Source organism: Mytilus galloprovincialis, chromosome 9 (assembly GCF_965363235.1).
Source record: "Mytilus galloprovincialis chromosome 9, xbMytGall1.hap1.1, whole genome shotgun sequence".
Lineage (NCBI taxonomy): Eukaryota > Metazoa > Mollusca > Bivalvia > Mytilida > Mytilidae > Mytilus > Mytilus galloprovincialis.
The window spans coordinates 68,787,333-68,811,066 of NC_134846.1; the positions used below are offsets into that span (position 1 = coordinate 68,787,333).

The 23,734-nt window shown below is 33.1% G+C and overlaps 1 protein-coding gene across 1 annotated transcript in view; it reads left to right on the forward strand.

Annotated features, from left to right (window-relative positions):
* The window catches only part of LOC143045766 (uncharacterized), a 32,777-nt gene that overhangs the window by 1,264 nt on the left and 7,779 nt on the right, over positions 1–23,734 (forward strand). Inside the window, exons 2-8 of the mRNA XM_076218493.1 lie at positions 2,476–2,581; positions 3,123–3,249; positions 7,834–7,956; positions 8,576–8,718; positions 9,058–9,334; positions 10,845–10,911; positions 12,910–12,985. Coding sequence (XP_076074608.1) covers positions 2,476–2,581; positions 3,123–3,249; positions 7,834–7,956; positions 8,576–8,718; positions 9,058–9,334; positions 10,845–10,911; positions 12,910–12,985 — 919 coding nt within the window. The remainder of the gene's footprint in view (positions 1–2,475; positions 2,582–3,122; positions 3,250–7,833; positions 7,957–8,575; positions 8,719–9,057; positions 9,335–10,844; positions 10,912–12,909; positions 12,986–23,734) is intronic.

The window sequence follows — 23,734 nt, forward strand, 5'->3', positions numbered from 1 at the left end:
ATAATTTGCCGTCCGCCTAATCATGCTAATATAAAAACTGTTTACCACTCTTTGAACACTTAGGCATCCGTTCGAGCTATCCGTTAAGGTGTGACCGAGGCCTGATCACATTTTACCTTGAAAATTCGGAAAATGCATCTACCAAGTCAGGTATATGACAGTTCGTTTCATTGTTTAAGTATTTATTGACTGTTCCTTTGTGAAACTCCTTGTTGTTCAGTATTTTTGTTATACTTATTGTTTTGTTCGCATGTCTTAACAAATTTTGGCGACTACAGAAAAACATTATCCATCAATAATAATTGGAGTTGTTACATATAAGATACCAATAACTTTTGCACCTTTTTGTGCTGAACCAATCCTCTGGCAGCTGTTCGGGAATTTTCGACAGCATTTGTTTTTTTATTATTCTTTTTCATGTGCGTGTTTGGTTTTCCAGTGCTACTAACTATAGATTCGTGTTTGGTTTTTCAGTGTTACTAACTATAGATATAACTGAACGCTTAACTTCTGTATTCTCGAACAACATGTCTTAACTCAAACTTATGTTTAGACACGATACATCAATTACATAATATTTCATGAAATGGCAAAGTATGAATAAGTACAGACACAGCGATAACGGGGTAATCATCAGTCATATTGATAGATGCCAAAATACATTTAAGCATTTCAGTGATAAAACTATAATTTTAACAACATTCTTAACCTTATAAATAGGAAGATGCTTTATTCATTTAAAGAAGGTACCCCAATTAGTTTTTAATAATTTTACTAAGGGATATCATTGCTAATTGTTGAAGTGTTTGTTACTATTACAATCCTGGTACGTTTGATAACTATTTATAAGAAAGTGTTGTTCCGTTACTTTCCACCGAATATAGGGTCGGTTGTCTCATTCTATCTGTTCATCAAAGGATTTAGGGGTATCATACACTTTTTACACTATGATTAAGGCCGTAATAGAGCAGATTGTCACCCAGAGAAAATATTGTCAACCGTGGCGGATCCAATGTTAACAAGGTTTTTTGAGGGGTACCAATCTGCTTTATCACCCTGTCAGCTATGTGTTATTTAATTATTATATTTAATGGTCTTTTAAATTTTTAATTGAAAGCAGTTACTATGACGTCATGTACTTTACGGTTAGTGGACAAATAACAAAAGTGAAGCAAGATAGATTTTTGACAGTCTACGATAAAGTTTTCAGGCAAAAGGGTGGAACTTGAACATTGTCTAGAAAATTGCTGACATAAAAGATCATAAAAAGTAAAATTACAAAAATACTGAACTCCGAGGAAAATTCAAATCGGAAAGTCCCTAATCAAATGGAAAAATCAAAAGCTCAAATATATATCAAGCGAATGGATACAAAATCTCATATTCCTGACTTGGATTAAACCTGGTTTTATATCTAGCTAAACCTCTTATTTGTATGACAATCGCATCAAAAGTGACAACGATTCGCGCACAAAACAAATAGAGATAATAGGTAAAATGTCAAAAATACAGCAGTCAACAATCATAATCACTGAAAAAAAACCAAAAATGGTTCAAACACATCAAACGAATGGTTAACAACTGTCGCATTCTTGACTTGGTACAGGCATTTTCTTATGTAGAAAATAATGATTTTAATCTGTTTTTACAGCTAGCTGATCCTCTCACTTGTATGAAAATTGCATAAAATTCCATTATATCATAAAAGTGAGAATGGAAATGGGGAATGTGTCAAAGAGACAACAACCCAACCATAGAACAGACAACAGCACAAGGTCACCAACATGTCTTCAATGCAGCGAGAAATTTTCGCACCCGGAGGCGTCATTCAGCTGGCCCCTAAACAAATATATATACTAGTTTAGTGATAATGAACGCCATACTAAACTCCAAATTGTACACAAGAAACTAAAATACAAATAATACAAGACTAACAAAGGCCAAAGGCTCCTGACTTGGGACAGGCGCAAAAATGCGGCGGGGTTAAACATGTTTATGAGATCTCAACCCTCCCCTATACCTCTAGCAAATGTAGAAAAGTAAACGCATAACAATACGCACATTAAAATTCAGTTAAGGGAAGTCCGAGTCTGATGTCAGAAGATGTAACCAAAGAAAATAAATTTGTTTTACTCGAATAGTTGGGACGTTAAATAATTTGACGTGTGTAGCAGTATTTCTGCAGTCTGTATTTGATCCTATTGAAATATTGCAAGCTGCAGGGACATTTTGCTACGATGTTCATTTTATTTTCCTAGGGAAAAAAATCCTATTCCTTGGGTTTAATATTGGTATCAATGATTTATGCTTATGTCTACAATTAAACTACTTTTTTAATTATAAGTCGATGATCTAATACAGTTTATATTTATAAATGCAAATGTATGATAATTCTGTGAAAAATATCATTTAACAATACAATAAACTAAGATTTATTGAAAAAAATAATAAGAGTGCATAGACTTTTCTTTTTAGCTGCAGATCCCAGAGTGAAATTTCGAAGAGGTCTAATAAAGGAGGACAGGTTTTCAATAACTATAATGAGAATGCAGATTTCATCGATTTTCTCAACCAACATTCGGTATGGTCTATTTTTCTTTCGTTTGTAAACGAACATCTTTTTGCATCTTAATTATCCGGCATAAATGGATTTTTTTCATAGAATAACATGAACTTTGAAAGTAGATTAAAAAGATTTCTTTTTTCTATAATTATTTTAAAGATGTTCTTTTTAACAATAATTTTAAAGAAGGTGTTTAAATTTTCTTGTTCGAAGCTTATCATTACTTATTTATTATGCTGTTTATTTAATGTCATAATATTTCAACGTAAAATTGATGTACCATGTGTGCATGTTTGTTTCATGTCAGTGATGATCGCTTGCAGATATGAGAATCCGAACGAATCCAATTTTCAAGAAAAGTAATTAAAAAGGAAAGTCGTTTAGAATACTAGAGATAAAGAACAACAATGTATTTCAGCTTGTTGTTCGTGCGATAAATTTTATGAAAAAAAAATGTTTTTAAGCTCGGAGAACACACGGTTTCTTGAATTTAATATTTATTCTGCACATTGCATATAAGTCGTTAATTTCATCACGATATGTGTTTCTTTTTTTACAGATTCATGGAGAAACTTTGCATGTCATATCCAATGGAACTTCAATAGCACAAGAGGAATGTCAAAATCAGTTCGAATTCAGTACCTGGAATTGCCCAGTAGTTATAGCATTGCTCGACAAAAAAGATTGTGAGTTAAATAAAAATGTAAAAAAGTAAAATCACAAAAAAAACTCCGAGGAAAATTAAAACGGAAAGTCCCTTTTCAAATGACAAAATCAAAAGCTCAAATACATCAAACGAATTGATAACTAGTTATCAAAGGTGTCAGGATTATAATTTAGTAGGCCAGACGCGTGTTTCGTCTACATAAGACTCATCAGTGACAACTTTCATACTCCTGACTTGGTACATGCATTAATTCATTTAGAAAGTGGTGGGTTTAACCTGGTTGTAAAGCTACCTAAACCTATCACTTGTATGACAGTTGCAACATATTTCATTATATCGACAATGATTCGTGAACAAAACAAAAAGACATAATAGGTTAACATTGTCAAAAATAGGGGTACAACAGTCGACGTTGTGTAATAATCTTAATGACTTAAAAAGCAAACAAACATGTAACAAAGAATAGACTTGTATGTTACAAATCTCAAACAAAATTCAAACCTAAAATAAACAATGCGTATCGAACTGTATAAAACACTGTGAACTTTTTTGTAAAGCAAAATAAGATTTGGTGTTCACTTATGCCAACAGCTAAAAGGAAAAAAATGTACACATCCTGCTACAAGCATGAAATTTGGCATAGACCTTCCTCAACTATTTCTCTTTTAAGATAGGGAGGCATTTGAAAAAAAATGTCTCACTTCCGGTAAAATCCAAAATGGCGGACATCATACTTAAATTAGCCCAATATAAAAGACTAGTATGTGAAAAGGTGTTATTAATATGCTACTATCATAATATTTGGTACAAACCTTTTTTATATACTACTTTTCGATATATGATATAGATTAGATGTCTTCAAAACCCTTCTTCCGGTAAAATACAACATGGTGGACATTGTACTAAAATAAGCTTATTTTTTAGGGAGGGTTATTGAAATGTGTTTTAAAATATTGCTACTATCATTATATTGTGCAGGAAACTTTCTTTGGTGCTTCTCATGGATACAATGTATAAGATATATGTCTATAAAACCCTTACTTCCGGTGATATCCAATATGGCGGACAAAGAAATATTGATACTTTTTCATTTTAATATTTAACTTTTTTTAGAATGTAAATAAAATGTTTTTTTAAGCTGGTCATTAAACTTTTGGCTTTAAGTCATCCTCAAAACCACTAATTCTATTCAGCTTTATATGTTTAAATACAAAGTTAACACCCAATATGGCGTAACTTACAAAGATGAGTCCTCAATCCATATCTTCGATGTAGATTTTTGGACAGATTGATTAAAACAAAAGAAAATCACTAAAGTTCTAAAACATCTTTAGAATGACTTACGTATGGTCACAAATACATGTTTATTCACAATCGGAGACCTTATTTTCCAAATTTACAAATATCGTGGTATAGTTTCTTACATCTAGAACGTACAAGCTCCTGATAAGATGGCCTCACAAAGAGTTGTCAAAAAGGTTTCCCATGGATCATATTTTTCCCTTCGCCATTCTTAAGCAATGGACCAGTTAGCTTGTTACTCATTCGCACCCGCCATGATATATTGCACGTTTTACTTGCTGAAAAAGACTAGACCGAGTCGTGGTAATAGCCTCGATAGGTATTTCCTTTTCCAAAAACACATTTTTCTTGCTTCGTTAACCCCATCTGATAAGTTTGTTCAATCTTACAACAAAAAACATATCGTTCTATCAATGCCATTGTCAAATCCATATCTGGTGATGTTGGCTGATCAATCATCATTCTAAATGTCACATCTTTAAACACCATCCATGTCACTTACGCAGTTCCTTTTTCAGCAAACGTGTAATCTCTCAATGCCTAGTGTATTTGAAAGGTCATGGATAGATATTATATCTGAAGCTTTTCCCACTTCAAAATGCAAGCTAATGTTTGTCTACCCCTATGTCACCGAAAAGCAAACAGCAATGACAGCAACATCAGTATCGACTGTTCGAGTCATGAAGCAGTTAATTTTGTGTTTCACTGCATCAGATACATGCATCTTGATTCACGTGAACATCCTGAGCAATTGTTGCTACAACTACCTTTTCCTTAACATCTATTGAGCAAGCTGTTGCGAATGGAAACTTAAAAGTTCTTTCTTATTGTTGTTATCTTATTTTACTCTGGATTCGTCTGTGTATTCCCTTTCCCTTAAATTTAGCTCTTGTTTCTTATAACAAATGCTCAGTATATTCTATCTTATCTACCTCGAGTTGTATTTCAAGTTTATCACCATGCTCACATTAAGAGGCTGGTAATAGAATCATGGTGCATGTGTCTGATGCAATGAAACACGAAATTGCACGAGTCATGATTCGAATAGTCGTTACTGATGATGCTGTCATTACAGTTTCGCTATTCCGTGACAGGGGTAGACGAACTATGGATTGTATTTGGGAGGGCAAAAAGCTTGGGATAAGTACATATCAATGACCTTTCAAATGCACCTGGCAATGAGTGATTACACACACTTATTGTGATCCATGTCTTTAACAGTTGTGATATGGTTCTCTGATTGATTGAAAAGGAAAAAAAGACGGCGTGGGAGACATTGATGGCATTTGAAGATGTGACTTTAACATAAGGAATGATGATTGATCAGTCTAAATCACAGTGGTTTAATTTTAAGATCACACAAACTTATCAGATGGGGTTAACATGGTTAACGAATCAAGAAAATAACTATTTGCGCAAAAGGGAAGAATAATTGAGGGTATACCCTCAACTTGGTTTAAATTTTTCCAGCATGTAAAACGTGCAATATCCTAAGGCAGGAGTTTAGGGGGACGAGCTTGGGATTGGCTTATATGCTACCTAGTTCAGGCGCTAATGAATGACGAAGGGACAAAGAGGATAACTTTTAAGTGACTCTTTCTACGGCCTCGTCATTTTGTCGGAAGCTTGTACTTTGTGGATGTACTGGGGAATGCGGTTCAATGTCAAAAAATGCTACATCCTAAGCATCAGAAACGAAAATCGTGTCTTCCGTGCACTGCTTTGTTTGCATGTGGTGGTGACTGTGAATGAACATGAATTTTTAGCCAAATAGTAGTAATTTGAAAAATGTATTAGTACATTTTTACTTCAGTAATTTTATTTTGTTTGAACCAATCTATCTAAAACTCTAAATCAAAGATATGGATTGAGGACTCATTTTTGAAATTTACACCATATTATGGATATTTCTATGTCCACCATTTTGGATATTACAGGAAGTAAGGTTTTTAAAGAGATATGTGTATATATCTCTATACATTGTATGCATGAGAAGCACCAAAAAAAAAAAAAGGTTCCTGCACAATGTAATGATAGTAGCAACAACATTTTTCAATTACCCTCCCTAAAAATAAGCTTATTCTAGTACTATATCCGCCATGTTGGGTTTTACCGGAAGTAGGGTTTTTGAAGACATCTTATCTATATCATATATTCAAAAGTAGTATACAACAAAGGTTGGTACTAAATATTATGTTAGTAGCATGATAATAACACCTTTTCACATACTAGCCTTCGATATAGGGCTGATTTAAGTATGATGTCCGCCATTTTGAATTTTACCGGAAGTGAGACATTTTTTTTTCAAATACCTTCTTATCTGATATAAAAGAGTAATAGTTGAGGAAGGTCTATGCCAAATTTCATGCTTGTAGCAGAATGTGCACAATTCGTCTGAAATATGCTTGTAGCCGCCGGACTAAAAAGCAAGCGTATCATAAATTGAAACGGAGCAAGTAAATTGCCGAGTGAAACCTAAATGATGTAATGTTTTGCTGTTTATTGGTCTTTTATTATCATAATTTTTAATTGTTGAACTCTTGTTTAAAATTTTAACATTTTGTACATAAAACACGAAAAGATTTTTTCTTTGAAACGTGTGGTAATAAATGAATGTTTAATGTTTCAAAATATAATAAAAACTGTATAGACACTTTTATTATTTAACTGTTACTGTTACTGTCCTGTCAACAATCTCGGACCGAATGTTGATCTCTAAATTTCGTTTAGTTTCATCTTGTTGGTTTACTTTCTCATTAATGTAAAACAAATAAAAGATTTTATTATAGATGGACTCTCTTTTTCAAAATATTGAATTATTGAGTCTGTATATATTCAAATATCTGTTTTTTTCTTTAATCATATTCATATTCTGAAGGTTCAGGTACCATCTGAAACATTCAATGGTGTTCTAGTGATATCTGCATACCGTGTGCTTACGAGGATTGTTGTTCCCAAAAAAATGTGTAATGATTTTGAGGTAAACCTAAACCTTGAATGATTGATTGACGGACTGTTTGATTTTGTTGTTGACAACTTGTCGTTGGAGGAGGGAGTCGGAGTACCGTTTCCTGAATGTAATGTTCTCATATATTAAAGTTATATACCTATATGTGTGATAATAATGTTTTCTAGATATATTAATCCAGGTATAAAACACAACACCATAGGAACACTAACATGTACACCAACATTTTAAGCTGGACCTGATCAAATAAGAAAAGAGAAAAAACAAAGCTACCAGGCTTATGATTTATACTCTAGACGCGTGTTTATTGTTTTCAATACTTTTTTATTACAGCTAAAAGAGAGGCGTCCTTTGTCCAAGCACTCACGGCAGCTGGACTAATGTATGCCGTAACGAAGTATTGTAGGTCAGAGGATCAGACATTATGTACATGTGATCATACAAAACGGGATCGAAGTAAGATAGTTGTAAAGAAAAAAGATAAAAGAAATCAAAGGGACATTCGCACTCAAGAATAAACTAACAACGCCATTGCTACTAAAAAAGAAACAGACAAAAACAGTACACAAAACACAACGGAAAAAACTAAAGACTGGGCAATACTAACTCTTCCAAAAACTTGAGGTGATATTAGGTGATCCGGAAGGGTAAGCAGGTCCTGTTCCACATCTGGCACCTGTCGTGTTATTCATGTTAATATAAATCCGGTAATAATTCGAATTCAGTAGGTCACATTTGGGGGTATGGTACTGGACGGTAGTTACGACAATTGGAGCTTATCCGATATCCTATGTGACACATGTGGCACGGACATTCCATAACGGTCAACCAACTCGAGTCGTGATGGCGATCGTAAGATTTACGCTGTAAAAATTTACGTAAAATTTGAAGTGTTTCCAAATCTTAACTTAAAAAAGTACCCACTTTGATGTTTTTACGTATGGGTTCCATCACAGCGCAACCAAAGAATTAATTCTATTTTATCACAATCAAACTTTTTCACAAAGAGCAACAAAAGTACATATTCTATTTTATCACAATGAAGCTTTGACTATGAGAAAGTATATTTCTATAGAACAATCGGGGATGGTTTGGGGAAGATGCAGTGATAACCTAAAATTCGGGATGAAGTTTACAGAGCGGTTACTAAACAAGTTGGACCCTGGAAACGATGCAAATGCAGCAATGCGACGGCATAATTATAAAGTCGGGCTACGGGTGAGTGAAACTATATCTATCGTAAACTGAATCGACGACTGAAAGCGTTAATAGTTATTTTGATGTAATTCTTTGTGTTTCCGTAGTTGAAAAAAAACGTCAACACAAACAAAAAAAAATCTCAACATAGATTTTTAAATCTTGTAAATAAGTAGTAAACGAAACTAAACTTAACATAATTACATTACACCAAGATAATGATAAAGGGGCTCAAGCTCAATAATAAAAAAATATATCGTTAAATTAATTGATATTAGTAAATTCATGTATCATTAAATTTGCTGGCTATATTTTTTTAAACAATTTAACTACATCTTGTTTATCCTTTATATTCATAAGGCAGTGTTACGGAGTGCAAAAGTGGATTGTGTATGCCCTGGTATTAATAATAGCTGTGCAACCATGAGAGTATGCTGGAAACAAGTTTCCACCTTCCGTGAAATTGGAACTTTCTTGAAAGAACTTTATGGACATGCACAATATGTTAAATATTGGAACAAACAGCTTTGGTTTGAATACTATGGAGGAACGCGTGAATTGGTTTTAAGGAAAGAATTAGCATACTTACAGATTTTAACTGATAGTATTTACGTACCACCAATCTACAAAAACAAAGGTAAGCAATGCGGATAATGTATTATTAGTAACTTCCAAAAAACATTATCAGATCACATTCCATTTTCTTTTTACCTGTCTTCTTCTTATTAAATTTCCACCACCTTAATTAGATTTTAATGGCAAGTTTAATTCATTCATTATGTTTAAAAGGTAAATTCATTAGTTGTTGGTTTACAATATACGGCGGGTACCACATGTTGAGCAGGATCTTCTTACCATTCCGAAGCACCTGAGATCACCCTCAGTTTTTGGTTGGGTTCGTGTTGCTCAGTCTTAAGTTTTCTATGTTGTTTCTTGTGTACTATTATTTGTCTGTTTGTCTTTTCTATTTTTAGCCAAGGCCTTATCAGTTTACTTTCGCCCCTTTTTTAGAGGTTTAAGATGATATTGGAAATATCGATGACAAACTGTCAGGCAAGGTTTTATTCAAAGTTTGAATGAAGCAAGTACAATTGTTTTCATGAATTTAAATATATGAGACCACTTTATATAACTTTATATATGTGACCTACCGAATTAGACTATTTCCGGATTTGTTATCACATAAGCAACACGACGGGTGCCACATGTGGAGCAGGATCTGCTTACCCTTCCGGAGCACCTGAGATCATCCCTAGTTTTTTGTGGGGTTCGTGTTGCTTATTATTTAGTTTTCTATGTTGTGTCATGTGTACTGTTGTTTGTCGGTTTGTCTTTATATTTTTAGCCAAGGTCTTATCAGTTTACTTTCGCCCCTCTTTTAGAGGTTTAAGATGATATTGGAAATATCGGTGACAAATTGTCAGGCAAGAGTTTATTCAAAGTTTGAATGAAGCAAGTACAATTGTTTTCATGAATTTGAATACATGGTAAAGACCACTTTATATAAATAAGTAGTATTGTAAGATGTTTTAAACAATTTCAATTAATAAAGGCTGAAAGCATAAGGATGCTTCACGGGTGCCACGTGTGAAGAAGGATCTGCTTACCCTTCTGGAGCAACTGGGAACACCCCAGTTATTTTTTTCTATGCTGTATTTTGTGTACTTTTGTTTGTCGGATTGTCTTTTTTTGTCAGGGCGCTGTCAGTCTATTCTCGACCTATGAATATGAATGTCCCTTTGATATCTTTTGCCTCTCTTTTACTATTAAGGGATCATTTTAATTCAAAATAGATTGCTGGGTATATAATCTGATTCTATATATATATATAATCTCTATTTCGATTTTGCCATTTGATGAGTGACTTTCCGTTTTGAGTTTTTCTCAGAGTTCGGTGATTTTGTTATTGTACTTTTTTCAAAACTTTCCAAAATCCGAGTAAAGCTTCATCAATATTTAAATGCAGTTCAAACTACTTTCGTTTGCGTGGAAAATAATCTTTAAAATCTGAATCTGCCCCTTTACCCTAAAATTTATTCAAAAATAAAAGAGGCCATCTTCCTAACCATCTCATATACAGGACATATTTGAGTTAAAAATTTCATTTTGGATTGTACTTGTTCTATTTTATTAGTTTTTTATTGCAGCAAAGTTAAAGACATACCAGAATCTTGTAAAGATGTTGAGGATTGTTAAGTTGACAGATCAGCAATGGTAATTTACCCTAGTTATATAACTGATACATATGATGATCAAATTCATATTATTGGGTTTTAAGAAAGGCGGAAGATACATAATGAGTTTTTAAGCTCATACTAGCAAGAAGAAGACAAACTGACAACACCTTTTTAAAAATCGAAAAACGACGAAACGACAAAAAAGGTCTACGAAACACAACATAGAAAACTAAAGATTCAACGAAACGAACCCAAACAGAATCTCATTTTGCTGTCAGAGTTTTTATCGTTTTTCATTTTTATTCATACTGACTATAAATGTGTATAAACCCTTTGAAACGGTTGAATATCATTTCCCTGATTACGGTTTGTTGCGTTAAATGAAGGAATTGAAATAAGGATTCGGAATTGTTACGTTGAAGTCATCCAGTTGAAATTGTCAAGGGCTTTAACAGAATAACCATAAGCAAGTTTCACTTGTCATGGTCACAATACTACTAGTCTCTTTTCTCGATTGTTACATTTACAAACTCTTGGAGGGAGCAACACGAGGTGACACTTTTGGAACAGAAACTGCTTACTTTTCCAGAGCCTCTTAGTATCCCTCTAGTTTTGCTTTAACGGGGTTCTGTTGTTTTTGCTCAAGTATTGAATGTTGTATTCTATGCTATTTTATATTAATGTCTGCTATCTCTACTGGTATAAGTCTTGTCTTTTCTGGAAAATCATATTTCAAACTTGCATGTAAGATCAAGTTGTAGTGTTGGATAATTTGAGACATGATCAAAGGCTTATGAATAATTTGGTGATGTTTTGGTTTCAGACAAGAATCATTCACACTGCTTCAACATTTTTGTGAGCTTTCTTTCCAGATATGTAACATCAATGTGTTTTACAGGTGTAATATGGCGTACATAAATGGGGGTCACGAACTGCTGACCTTTCAGGAGAACCAAAGTTTACCTCTATTTTCGGTGAAGTTGAGTTACTCATGTTTCAAGCTTTCCGTTTATTATTTCCAATGGTGTTGTTTATCTTTTCCTGTTTTTGCTCTGGTCATGGTGTAGTCTGTTTTTCGTTTATTTATGGTTATTGATTAGTATCTTTTGATTTTGCTATTTGATTAGGGACTTTCAATTTTGTATTTTCCTCTCCGTTCGATAATTTTGTTATTTTATTTTTTTCCATAATATTTCAGATTCATAAGATCAAAGTAAAATATACTACTATATAATGATGCTTCATCAAAGCTTAGTTCATATCCATTTTTCCTATTCACACCAAAATTTTAAACTATGACTTGATGTAACGCAAATAACTTTTTATCGAAGAAGATATAACCGAAAGTTTTGTATTCAATGAAATGTGCCTTGTATCTTTGGTGAGATGATGCATATGCACATGACATTGTGTTATATTTTTGCTTGTCTATTTGCTTGTTTTTTTTCTACTTCCTATGGTTTATAATGTTTTGATTTCTATATGAAACACTGTTGCTTTCTCTATGAAATTTTATCTTGTCTTATTTTTCCCGTTAGAAATAAACAAAAAGTAAAATCACAAAAATACTGAACTCCGAGGAAAATTCAAAAAGGAAAGTCCCCAATCAAATGACAAAATCAAAAGTTCAAACACATCAAACGAATGGATAACAACTGTCATGTTCCTGACTTGGTATAGGCATTTTCTTATGTAGAAAATGGTGGATTGAACCTGGTTTTATAGCTAGCTAAACCTCTCACTTGTATGACAGAGGCATCAAATTCCATTATATTGTCAACGATGCGTGAACAAAACAAACAGACACAATAGGTAAAAATGTCAAAAATAGGGGTACAGCAGTCAACATTGTGTTATCATCTTAATCACTATAAAAACAACAAATGTGACAAAGAATCACAAAAAGGCATTCATCAAATTTAACATCTTCAATTTGCTTATATTATATGATTTTATTTATCTATGTAAATACATTATCCGAAAATTGTTTCATTACTTTGCCAATGTATCCCGACAAACAACTTTATATTTCCAGGTTATACGACCCGTTTACAGGTCAACCTATGGCATCTAATAATACCCGCAATGCAAACTTTCTCACACGACTACAGGCAAGTATTTTTTAAAGTAAAGTCATCAGATAAAAACCCATTTAAATGTAATAAAATTTGACTTTAATCAGATGAAAACTGAATTATTGTTTTTAAAATATTTGTTATACTCTTTTCTACTTGATTCAAACAAAAAGAAACGGAATGAGCATCATATTTTGCATGGCACAAAGAACTTTAGTGTGTATGTACAGGCAATATATTTTATTCCACAGTTCGGGCAATTGAAAGGATTCAATTTGTCAATATCTTCTGAATGTTAGCTGATATTAAAGTTAATTTTACGTTTCATATAAGGATTATATACGGTTTGTTTCAAACAGATGCAGTCATGCAGAGCTCTTTTTTTTTTCTTTTTTTTTTTATTTTGAGTCTTTAACTCCAAAACATTTGATTATGAATTGATTTGGTCATAAAGTTTTGGTTTATAATTAAACCAGGACCAAATCATTCAAGCCATTTAAGGGATACTTTACATTTTAATGGATAGGTGTGAATGTTTACTCAATCAATTCAGATGTGTGTCAGTTGTTTATAGTTCATGTTAATTTTACTATTCTGACGTTTTGGGAAAACATTTATCATTAGTTATTCTTACAAACATAAGGTTTTGGAAACTTTATTGATAGCATCCACAGAATATTTCTACGTTTTGTTATTTCTTTAAACAATGTGATTTTTTTAATTGATTTCATCTTATACTCGCTGTGAAATATTGAAATAAGCTTGAGAAGGATACAGCATTTCTGCATTTACATCTTAGTTAAAAGATCCAAGAAGAACTCATAAACAGATTTGTTAAATGTCTGGAATTTTTAATGGAGTATTTGTATGTCTTTGTCGAATACGGTTTAAAGGTTTCTGAATAGATGTAAGTTGTGATTATTTAGATTTTTCATACAAAACCATGGACTTTGCACTTTCATATTATGATTATTACATATTCCATCTGTAACTCCTCCTAAAATTAGTAAATGGATTTAATTTGAATTTTTCGTGACAGACCTTCCATTTTACTTGATTCATTTTAAGAGTTTCAGGACTTTGCAATTGCTTAATTGGGGGGGGGGGGGGTCCAATCTGCGACCCTTCTTAAACCGCTAATTGCAATTACTTGAAACATTCACAAAATCATATCCATATAATGCTATTGTGCACCTCCCACAGCCCGTAACAGAGAAGTGATCGAGTTAATGTTTCTTTACCGTCAAAATTAGCTACGTTATCGACAAACTTAATTGAGTAGTGACCGAACTATTGGTACTTTAACGTTAAAAAGATTGACAATGCTGACAAACTTTCATGTATGTGTCGATAATGAAGTTTAATACCGATAATATTGAAAATAATTCTAATAATATGAACCAAAATATGTCCATGCACCATTTCGATTTGGCGAAAAGTAGTCATTTCTTCAAAGTCAGAACAGAAAAAAAGATTTATGGAAGGACGTCTTGATAGTATTATTTCCTTTACAATTTTACCCAAAACTAAAAGAAATATACTGGTAAACAATTAAAAAGGTGTATGATAGGAATGAAGTCCTTTATTTTTTCGGACTACAATGTGTACCGTATGTGTGATGGATTTGAATTCAATCAATAACTTTGAAATGTTTTCTTATATGTATACACAAAAGGGAGGACTTGTATTTGTACTTCTGTAAGAATATGTCTTCGTCCGTTTCACATGCCAAACTTTTTTCGAGTACAGTTTAAACTGGAAAATTTTTTGTTGTATAGATTTTTTATTAACATGACAAAATAACGAGCAAAACTATTTCTTGCAATGGCACAAACAGAGAATATTTTTTATAGTAAAAATCAGTAAAAAAGATTTTCTCCAAAATATATAATGGCCAGGACCTGACAGTTTTTAGCAGTATACAAATGAAAATAGTTAGGAAAACTGGCGCTTGCTGTCATTTTGAGGGAATATGCAACATTTCACCTATTACCCATAAACAACATAGGTTCTCAATTACTAAAAAAAGTTAAAAAAGATAATTTCAAATCACAGTAAACATATTAACTTCCTTATATCCAGTCGAATTTGTCTATAAGTTACACAAAGCTGGTTCTTGAAACGTTTGTATCAGGGAAAACATTTTTCTTTTACTTTTAAAACATGTAGGGGAAACGGATTTCCTAACCATTCACATATAATATTCCGTATTTCTGATTTTTTGTTCGATAACGTAAATTATACGACTTTTTTATGACTACGTGAACTTGTGCCATTTATTTTTGCTGGTCTTTAGGAAGACAATTTACAATTGTGCAGTGAACGGAGGCACTTATACATAACCTTATAATTCTGTTTGGAAACAAAAAATAAATTCCCAATATATAAATATACATGTATGAATATACAAATATATGTCGTGTACATGATTGGATTTTGTAGATATAACTACCGCACAGAAAAAGTATCATGGATTTCGAGGCTTTCATATTCAAGGTTTTGAATTCTACCCTTGTTGAAAACCTGTGGAGACCTCTACAGTTCCTTAAAACATCAATTATTTTTTTGTAAATTGAGTGCCGTCTCCCTGAACATGCTAACACTTAAGTCATATCTTTTCATTTTCATATTTTTTCCCTATTTGTCTCTGTTGTCTTGATTGTTGGAACGATTAGTGGTATCTAACAATATTTATGAAAACTTTCTGAGAATTATGAATATTTCTTCTCTGTCAGATATGGATCATTACCAATGATAAAATATATTTGCCGTACATCACATCTTATAGAGGTTTAAATTTCAAATATTCGTCAATAACTTAAGATATTGAGCAATTTTGTCTTCAACATTTCAAATGTTAAAGGGTACATTTGTATTTTTTTACTTCGATTTGAAGGAAATTTATTTCAATTTTTTCTGTGACAAAGTACAAGCATGTCGGTATTGCAACAATGTATGATTGACATAATCCCGGGGACATAATAAACAGATAGGTATGAAAAAGAAAAGATATGGGGTATTCTGTATCAGACGAAAGAAAAACTATTACAGTGTTGAATCCCATAAATATTCACAGTGCAAGCAGTATATAATATCTACATTGAGCAAATCGATGATGTCATGTTTATTGTAGAAACGATGGATGCGACCCCGATAAATTCATGATCAATGTCATTCAATCAATGAATATTTATGCTATTCATAATGAATTTTTCTCAGTCGCAGTCATTGTTTCTGTGGTAGTAAACATAAAATCGATGATTTACCATTGTCTGTACGTCTGTAAGTCCGGTCTATAAATTTTTTGTCAAATATATATCGGCTTGTGTATGTCGGATTGGTTTTATATTTGGTCTGAAGCTTTATCAAGGTGAATTGTACCGTGTCTCCCCTTTGCAGGTCTGTCATTCGTCTACTTCCTGTTTGTCCTCGTAGTGAACGCACCCGACTACGCGTGCAGTAAAAAGTGTACTCTTACATCGGATACCGGGCAGTTTCTTTGTTATATCTGTACTTTATCAAATACATGTACATGTTAATATTTACTTAATATTAAATAGGTAAAAAGTATTGCTGAAAGCCCGTTCAGAGTTTCTTTCTTGTGTATGATTATATAATTTTTTAACTCATTGACGATAATGTAAGGTGCTCTATTAGAAAAAAATGGATTTCTAGTTCGGGTTTGTTTTGTACATTTAGTTTAACAGATATGATCCAATAGAAATTTTCACATGGAACCTTCGGTAAATAGGAAAATGAAAAGATATGGGGTAATTTACAGAGAGACCACACTCCATCCATGAGAAAAACGGAGGGAATTTAAAAATCTAGAGGTATCCACAAGGCTTTCAACAAGGGTGGAATCTCACTCCTTCTGAAAAGCTCTAAATCGCCCCAAACATACGTTTGGTCATTAAGAGATTCTGGTTTCTGTTTTTGTGTGTATTAAACATTCAATTCGGATTTGAATTTAATTTACCGAAACATTTCCGTACATTAAATCTTAGGACGGTCAGAACATTTTAAGGACGCAACAGATCGAAGTACAATTTTAAGTAGTACGTAGATGTGCAATAATTCAGCTTCCTGTACATGTTCATGAAGTTCTAAATTTTGAATGTTGATTTCTTTAAAAAAACACCATTTTTTTACAATAAAAAATCTCAAAATGTCCGTTAACAATGAAAAGGTTAGACCATGAAAAATCACATATCTAAGAAAAGCAGTCGTTTAATTGATTATAAGAAAGTTTCAGTATATTATGTCAAATTTCTTTAATTTGAGAGTGTTCCTTTAGTTACAAATGTAGCTCCATGTCTGATGGTGAAATAAAAATGAATGTCTCAGAAAGTGGTGAATTAGTTTCCATAAATGACAGATGAATCGGGCCAAGCTAAGTAACTTACAGTAAACAGACTATTGTAACATTGACGCACTCGTCGAACTGTTTAAAAGATTTGTGTTTATGACCAAAAATTTATATACAACTTCATTTATAAATTAATCTGAATTTCATAGCGCGTCGTCAAAATAATGAAAGTTATAAAAAAAAATCTATAACCAGCAGATCTATACTTCTATAAAGAAAGTATTCTTGTACAAAAGGGTATTTATTATAAAATGGTCCTAACTATAGAATAGATAGTTTACCACAGAAATCTTAAACAGAAGTTTCGACAATTTTAAACAGAAGAGATTTGAAAATAAATTTAACTTTAAATAAACATTGAAATAATTTTAATACCTCGAAAGTGTAAAGAATAAACCAACAATCTCAATCTTTAAAAGTGTCTTCATTGCACTAACCGACGAGTTCATGTTTACAGTAGAAACAGTGGATGTGACTCCAATAAATTCATTATCATTGTAGTCATTAACATTTATCGCTTATATTAAATTGACAAGCATTAGCTTTTCAAAAAGTGCTAGTCGACTCTTAGCTGATGAAATGGAAAGTGCTCTCGCTTTGTAGATTTATTCATTTACTAGTAAGAATAGCCACGTGCATCAATCAACAAATTTTACCACACACGTGAGGTCACACGTTATGAAGTAGTATATATCGTTTAACGTTGTTGTTTACGAGACTCCAAAACATTCGACTATTTATAGATAAAAGTTACCTGTGTACCAATATCATGAATATGCATGATTAATGACCAGGCAAAATCTAATTGCTAAAATAGAGAGGACAAATCCGATTGAAGGACATTTACTAGGTTTAGATTGTCCTAACCAATCAATAAACTTTGATTATTCACGTCTCATAATATCTTCCAATCAGGTAGTAAGAAAAATTCACGCACTGACTGTCCATCGTTCAATTCTTAATATCGACTCCTAGGACTAGGAGTCGATAATAAAGATTTTATCGAGGTCGCACCAACTGTTTCTACAGCTAAGATCAGTTACATGTAACATGATCTCGTCAATTCGCACGACGAAGCCATTGTTTATGACAGAACACACATTCTAGATAATGTATTTTTGTTTCCGTCAGCACAAGAGTTACTAATCCTTTCAAGAATTGTTGTGGATGCTTTATCCTCTTTGCATGACAAATATGTCGTGGTTCCAGCAGATAATGCCTCCAATAATATTCTTTTATATGTAATAATTTTTTTAATGTCTCACAACAGAGCAATAAATAGAATGGAATAAATAGAACTTCTGGTAATCCTACAAATTCCTTAACATCATTTACCAAGGACGAAATTTTACAAAATCACAAATCTGTCCTTTCTTTTGGTATCAACATCAAAGAAAACGAAGAAAATTTACCATCATTATACTGGATACCAAAACTACACAAAATGTTCGACTAAACATCTTTCTAAAGTACTGACTACTATTCTTTCTACAGTTAAAGATGGGCTTCAAAAATATTGTGATGAGATATATTCTTCCAGATTTGGATTCTCAAAAATTCGAAAAATCTACTGCTTAATCTTCGATCACAATCTTTGCAATTTTGCAGCAACATAAAGACTTGATTTTTCTACGCTTTACACTACTATTTCCCATGCTCATTTGAAAGATGGGCTTCTCACCATCTCATTAAACAGAGCTTTTTCTATAAAAATTGGAATCGTAGATCCAAATTTCTTGTTTTGGGTTACAATAATTCATATTTTGTGAAGAACCACACTGAATCTACGAGAAAATATACTGAAGATGATAATATCAAAATGCTGGACTTTTTGATCGACAATATATTTGTTGAGTTTGGAGATTTTATATTTCAACAGACAGTCGGTATTCCAATGGGTACTAATTGTGCACCCCTACTGGCCGATTTGTTTTTGTACTCGTATGAAGCAGAATTCATTCAGAACCTTCTAAAAGACAGAAAGAAAAAGCACCTTGCGAAATTGTTTAATTTTACTTTCCGATATATTGATGATGTCCTATAATTGAATAACCCAGACAATACTTACATATATCCCAGTGAACTTGAAATTAAGGATACTACTGACACTAGAAGGACTGCTTCATACCTTGATATTGTCCTCAATATTGACACAGATGGACGACTTCACACGAAAATCTATGATAAACGGGACGATTTCAACTTCCCAATTATCAATTTCCCATTTCTCAGCAGTTACATACCCTCTGCCCCTTCGTATGGTGTTTACATATCTCAACTGATACGTTATTCTTGTGCATGTTCACACTATACGGACTACATATACTAAAGTGTGCTTCTAACGCAGAAACTGCTCCAACAAAGTTATGAGGAGGACAGATTGAAAGTGACACTCCGTAAATTTTACGGACACCATCACGAATTGGTTGATCCATACGATGTGTCTTTGTCCAAACTAACTAAGGACATTTTTACCACGTGTTAGATTGTGGTTTGTCATTACGTCGTCTGATCTTTTAATTACCGAACGTGACTTATTCCCGATTGTGACTGTTTTGCTGAGTGTGAATTTGCATTGCTATAATTAGTTAAAGGTACCAGGGTTATAATTTAGTACGCCAGACGCGTGTTTCGTCTACATAAGACTCATTAGTCACGCTCAAATCAAAATATTTATAAAGCCAAACAAGTACAAAGTTGAAGAGCATTGAGGATCCAAAATTCCAAAAAGTTGTGACAAATACGGCTAAGGTTATCTATGCCTGGGGTAAGAAAATCCTTAGTTTTTCGAAAATTTCAAAGTTTTGTAAACAGGAAATTTATAAAAATGACCACATAATTGATAATCATGTCAACACCGAAGTTTTGACTACTGTGCTGGTGATACCCTCGGGGACGAAACGTCCACTAGCAGTGGCATTGACCCAGTGGTGTAAGTAGTTATCAAAGGTATCAGGATTATAATTTAGTACGCCAGACGCTCGTTTCGTCTACATAAGACTCATCAGTGACGCTCATATCAAAATATTTATAAAGCCAAACAAGTACAAAGTTCAAGAGCATTGAGGATCCAAAATTCCAAAAAGTTGTGCCAAATACGGCTAAGGTTATCTATGCCTGGGGTAAGAAAATCCATAGTTTTTCGAAAATTTCAAAGTTTTGTAAACAGGAAATTTATAAAAATGACCACCTAATTGATATTCATGTCAACACCGAAGTGTTGACTACTGGGCTGGTGATATCCTCGGGGACGAAACGTCCACCCGTAGTGGCATTGACCCAGTGGTGTAAATAGTTATCAAAGGTACCAGGACTATAATTTAGTACGCCAGACGCGCGATTCGTCTACATAATACTCATCAGTGACGCTCATCTCAAAATATTTATAAAGCCAAACCAATATAAAGTTGAAAAGCATTAAGGATCCAAAATTCCAAAAAGTTGTGACAAATACGGCTAAGGTAATCTATGCCTGGGGTAAGAAAATCCTTAGTTTTTCGACAATTTCAAAGTTTTGTAAACAGGAAATTTATAAAAATTACCACATAATTGATAATCATGTCAACACCGAAGTTTTGACTACTGTGCTGGTGATACCCTCGGGGACGAAACGTCCACCAGCAGTGGCATTGACCCAGTGGTGTAAGTAGTTATCAAAGGTATCAGGATTATAATTTAGTACGCCAGACGCTCGTTTCGTCTACATAAGACTCATCAGTGACGCTCATATCAAAATATTTATAAAGCCAAACAAGTACAAAGTTCAAGAGCATTGAGGATCCAAAATTCCAAAAAGTTGTGCCAAATACGGCTAAGGTTATCTATGCCTGGGGTAAGAAAATCCATAGTTTTTCGAAAATTTCAAAGTTTTGTAAACAGGAAATTTATAAAAATGACCACCTAATTGATATTCATGTCAACACCGAAGTGTTGACTACTGGGCTGGTGATATCCTCGGGGACGAAACGTCCACCCGCAGTGGCATTGACCCAGTGGTGTAAATAGTTATCAAAGGTACCAGGACTATAATTTAGTACGCCAGACGCGCGATTCGTCTACATAATACTCATCAGTGACGCTCATCTCAAAATATTTATAAAGCCAAACAAATATAAAGTTGAAAAGCATTAAGGATCCAAAATTCCAAAAAGTTGTGACAAATACGGCTAAGGTAATCTATGCCTGGGGTAAGAAAATCCTTAGTTTTTCGACAATTTCAAAGTTTTGTAAACAGGAAATTTATAAAAATTACCACATAATTGATATTCATGTCAAGACCGAAGTGTTGACTACTGGGCTGGTGATACCCTCGGGGACGAAACGTTTACCAGCAATGGCATCGACCCAGTGGTGTAAATAGTTATCAAAGGTACCAGGACTATAATTTAGTACGCCAGATGCTCGTTTCGTCTACATAAGACTCATCAGTGACGCTTATATCAAAATATTTATAAAGCCAAACAAGTACAAAGTTGAAGAGCGTTGAGGATCCAAAATTCCAAAAAGTTGTACCAAATACGGCTAAGGTAATCTATGCCTGGGGTAAGAAAATCCATAGTTTTTCGAAAATTTCAAAGTTTTGTAAACAGGAAATTTATAAAAATGACCACATGATTGATATTCATGTCAAGACCGAAGTGTTGACTACTGGGCTGGTGATACCCTCGGGGACGAAACGTCCAACAGCAGTGGCATCGACCCAGTGGTGAAAATAGTTATTAAAGGTACCAGAATTATAATTTAGTACGCCAGACGCACGTTTCGTCTACATAAGACGTGTGACGGTACTTTTCTATCCCAAATTCATGTATTTAGTTTTGATGTTATATTTGATATTCTCATCGGATTTTGTCAAATGTCTTAACGTTTGTAGTTGTAAATTTTATTTTTTTTTCTGTTGTATTCGTGTGTTATGGCAAAGATAATTAATCATCCGGTTCATTTATTAGATTTTGGTTTGGATCAACGAAATTTATACGATATATTTGGTTTACAGTTTGATTCAGAAGAAACACCGACATAGCTAGATAATACAATTAATTATCTAATTACTTCCACAATTTGATATTAATTAGTATTGTAATTTTCATTGTTATTAATAATTGTTATATCAGTCTTACAAATCTAATCTTGAATTCTATCCTAATTCTATCTTATTATTTGGAAATCTTTTTAGAAATTCAAATGTGACGTCACTTCGTACTTTGTGCGTTGGCGGCTTTGGCTAACTCGGTTGTGTATTTTTATATGCTGGTTTAGGTTGTTTTATGTAATGTAATATGTTTTTATTCTGTAGTTAGTCACCACTTCGGTTTTATCATGTATATCTATTAGTGTTGTCAAATCGTACACTTTTGACTAACCAGTTACTCGGATAATCGTTCGACCGATTAACCGGTTATCCGGTAGTTTGAGTTAGTGCTTGTAGTACCCTACACTTAGATATAAGATGTGGTATGATAGTCAATTTGACAACCTTTCATCCAAGTCATAAATTTACGCTTTTAGAATTGAAGTTTGTCCTCTGGCATCATAAGGCTTGTCTGTGAGGATTTCTGGCGAAATTTGACTTTTAATAACCAACTACACCGTATCAACAAAAGCGTTTGTACTAACTTCAGATTGAAAAATAACAAAAAAAACTTCTTGATCTCTTAGAATTGAGTATGTCTGAAACTGATTATTCTTTCTTTTTCACTTGTTGTCTCCGAAAATAATGTGGAGTGTTTCAGTTTTGATTAATTATAAAAAAAGAAGATGTGGTATGATTGCCAATGAGAAAATTCTCCACAAGAGATTAAAATGACACAGAAATTAACATATTTAGGTCACTGTACGGCCTGTTTCTGTACTTTGTTTCCATGTTACTCGTACTATCACGGATACATTGAGTACATTCACATTGGTTTGCATTTCACAATTTTTGAGTTAGCATTTCGTTTAAAGTAAGACTAAGCCTTGCACGACGGAGGTTGCACATAAGATGTAGGTTTACAAAATATTAGATCAGAAGTAAATCGTAAAATTTAGTCGCATTATTGATTTAGGGTTACTGTTTAAAAAAACATGTATACTAATTATGTTTCTTTAAGATCCTGCCCCGAGCTGAGAAACAAGTTCTAATTAATTTTATGTTTATAGGATTAACAATAGCAATCAATTTACTGGACAATTGATCTGTCAAATTAATTACCACGACGACAATTTTTAAATAAAACTATTTAATGATTTCAATACAAAATTATATCTAATCTATCAAAATTGAAAAAAAGTCCGGTTAACCGGTTAGCGTTTTTTGTATTCGGTATTCGGTCGTTCGACCGGTTAACCGCTGACAACATTTATATCTATCATATAGTCATTTTTTAAAATTCCCTGTTTGCAAAAGTATGAATTATTCTAAATAATAAGGATGT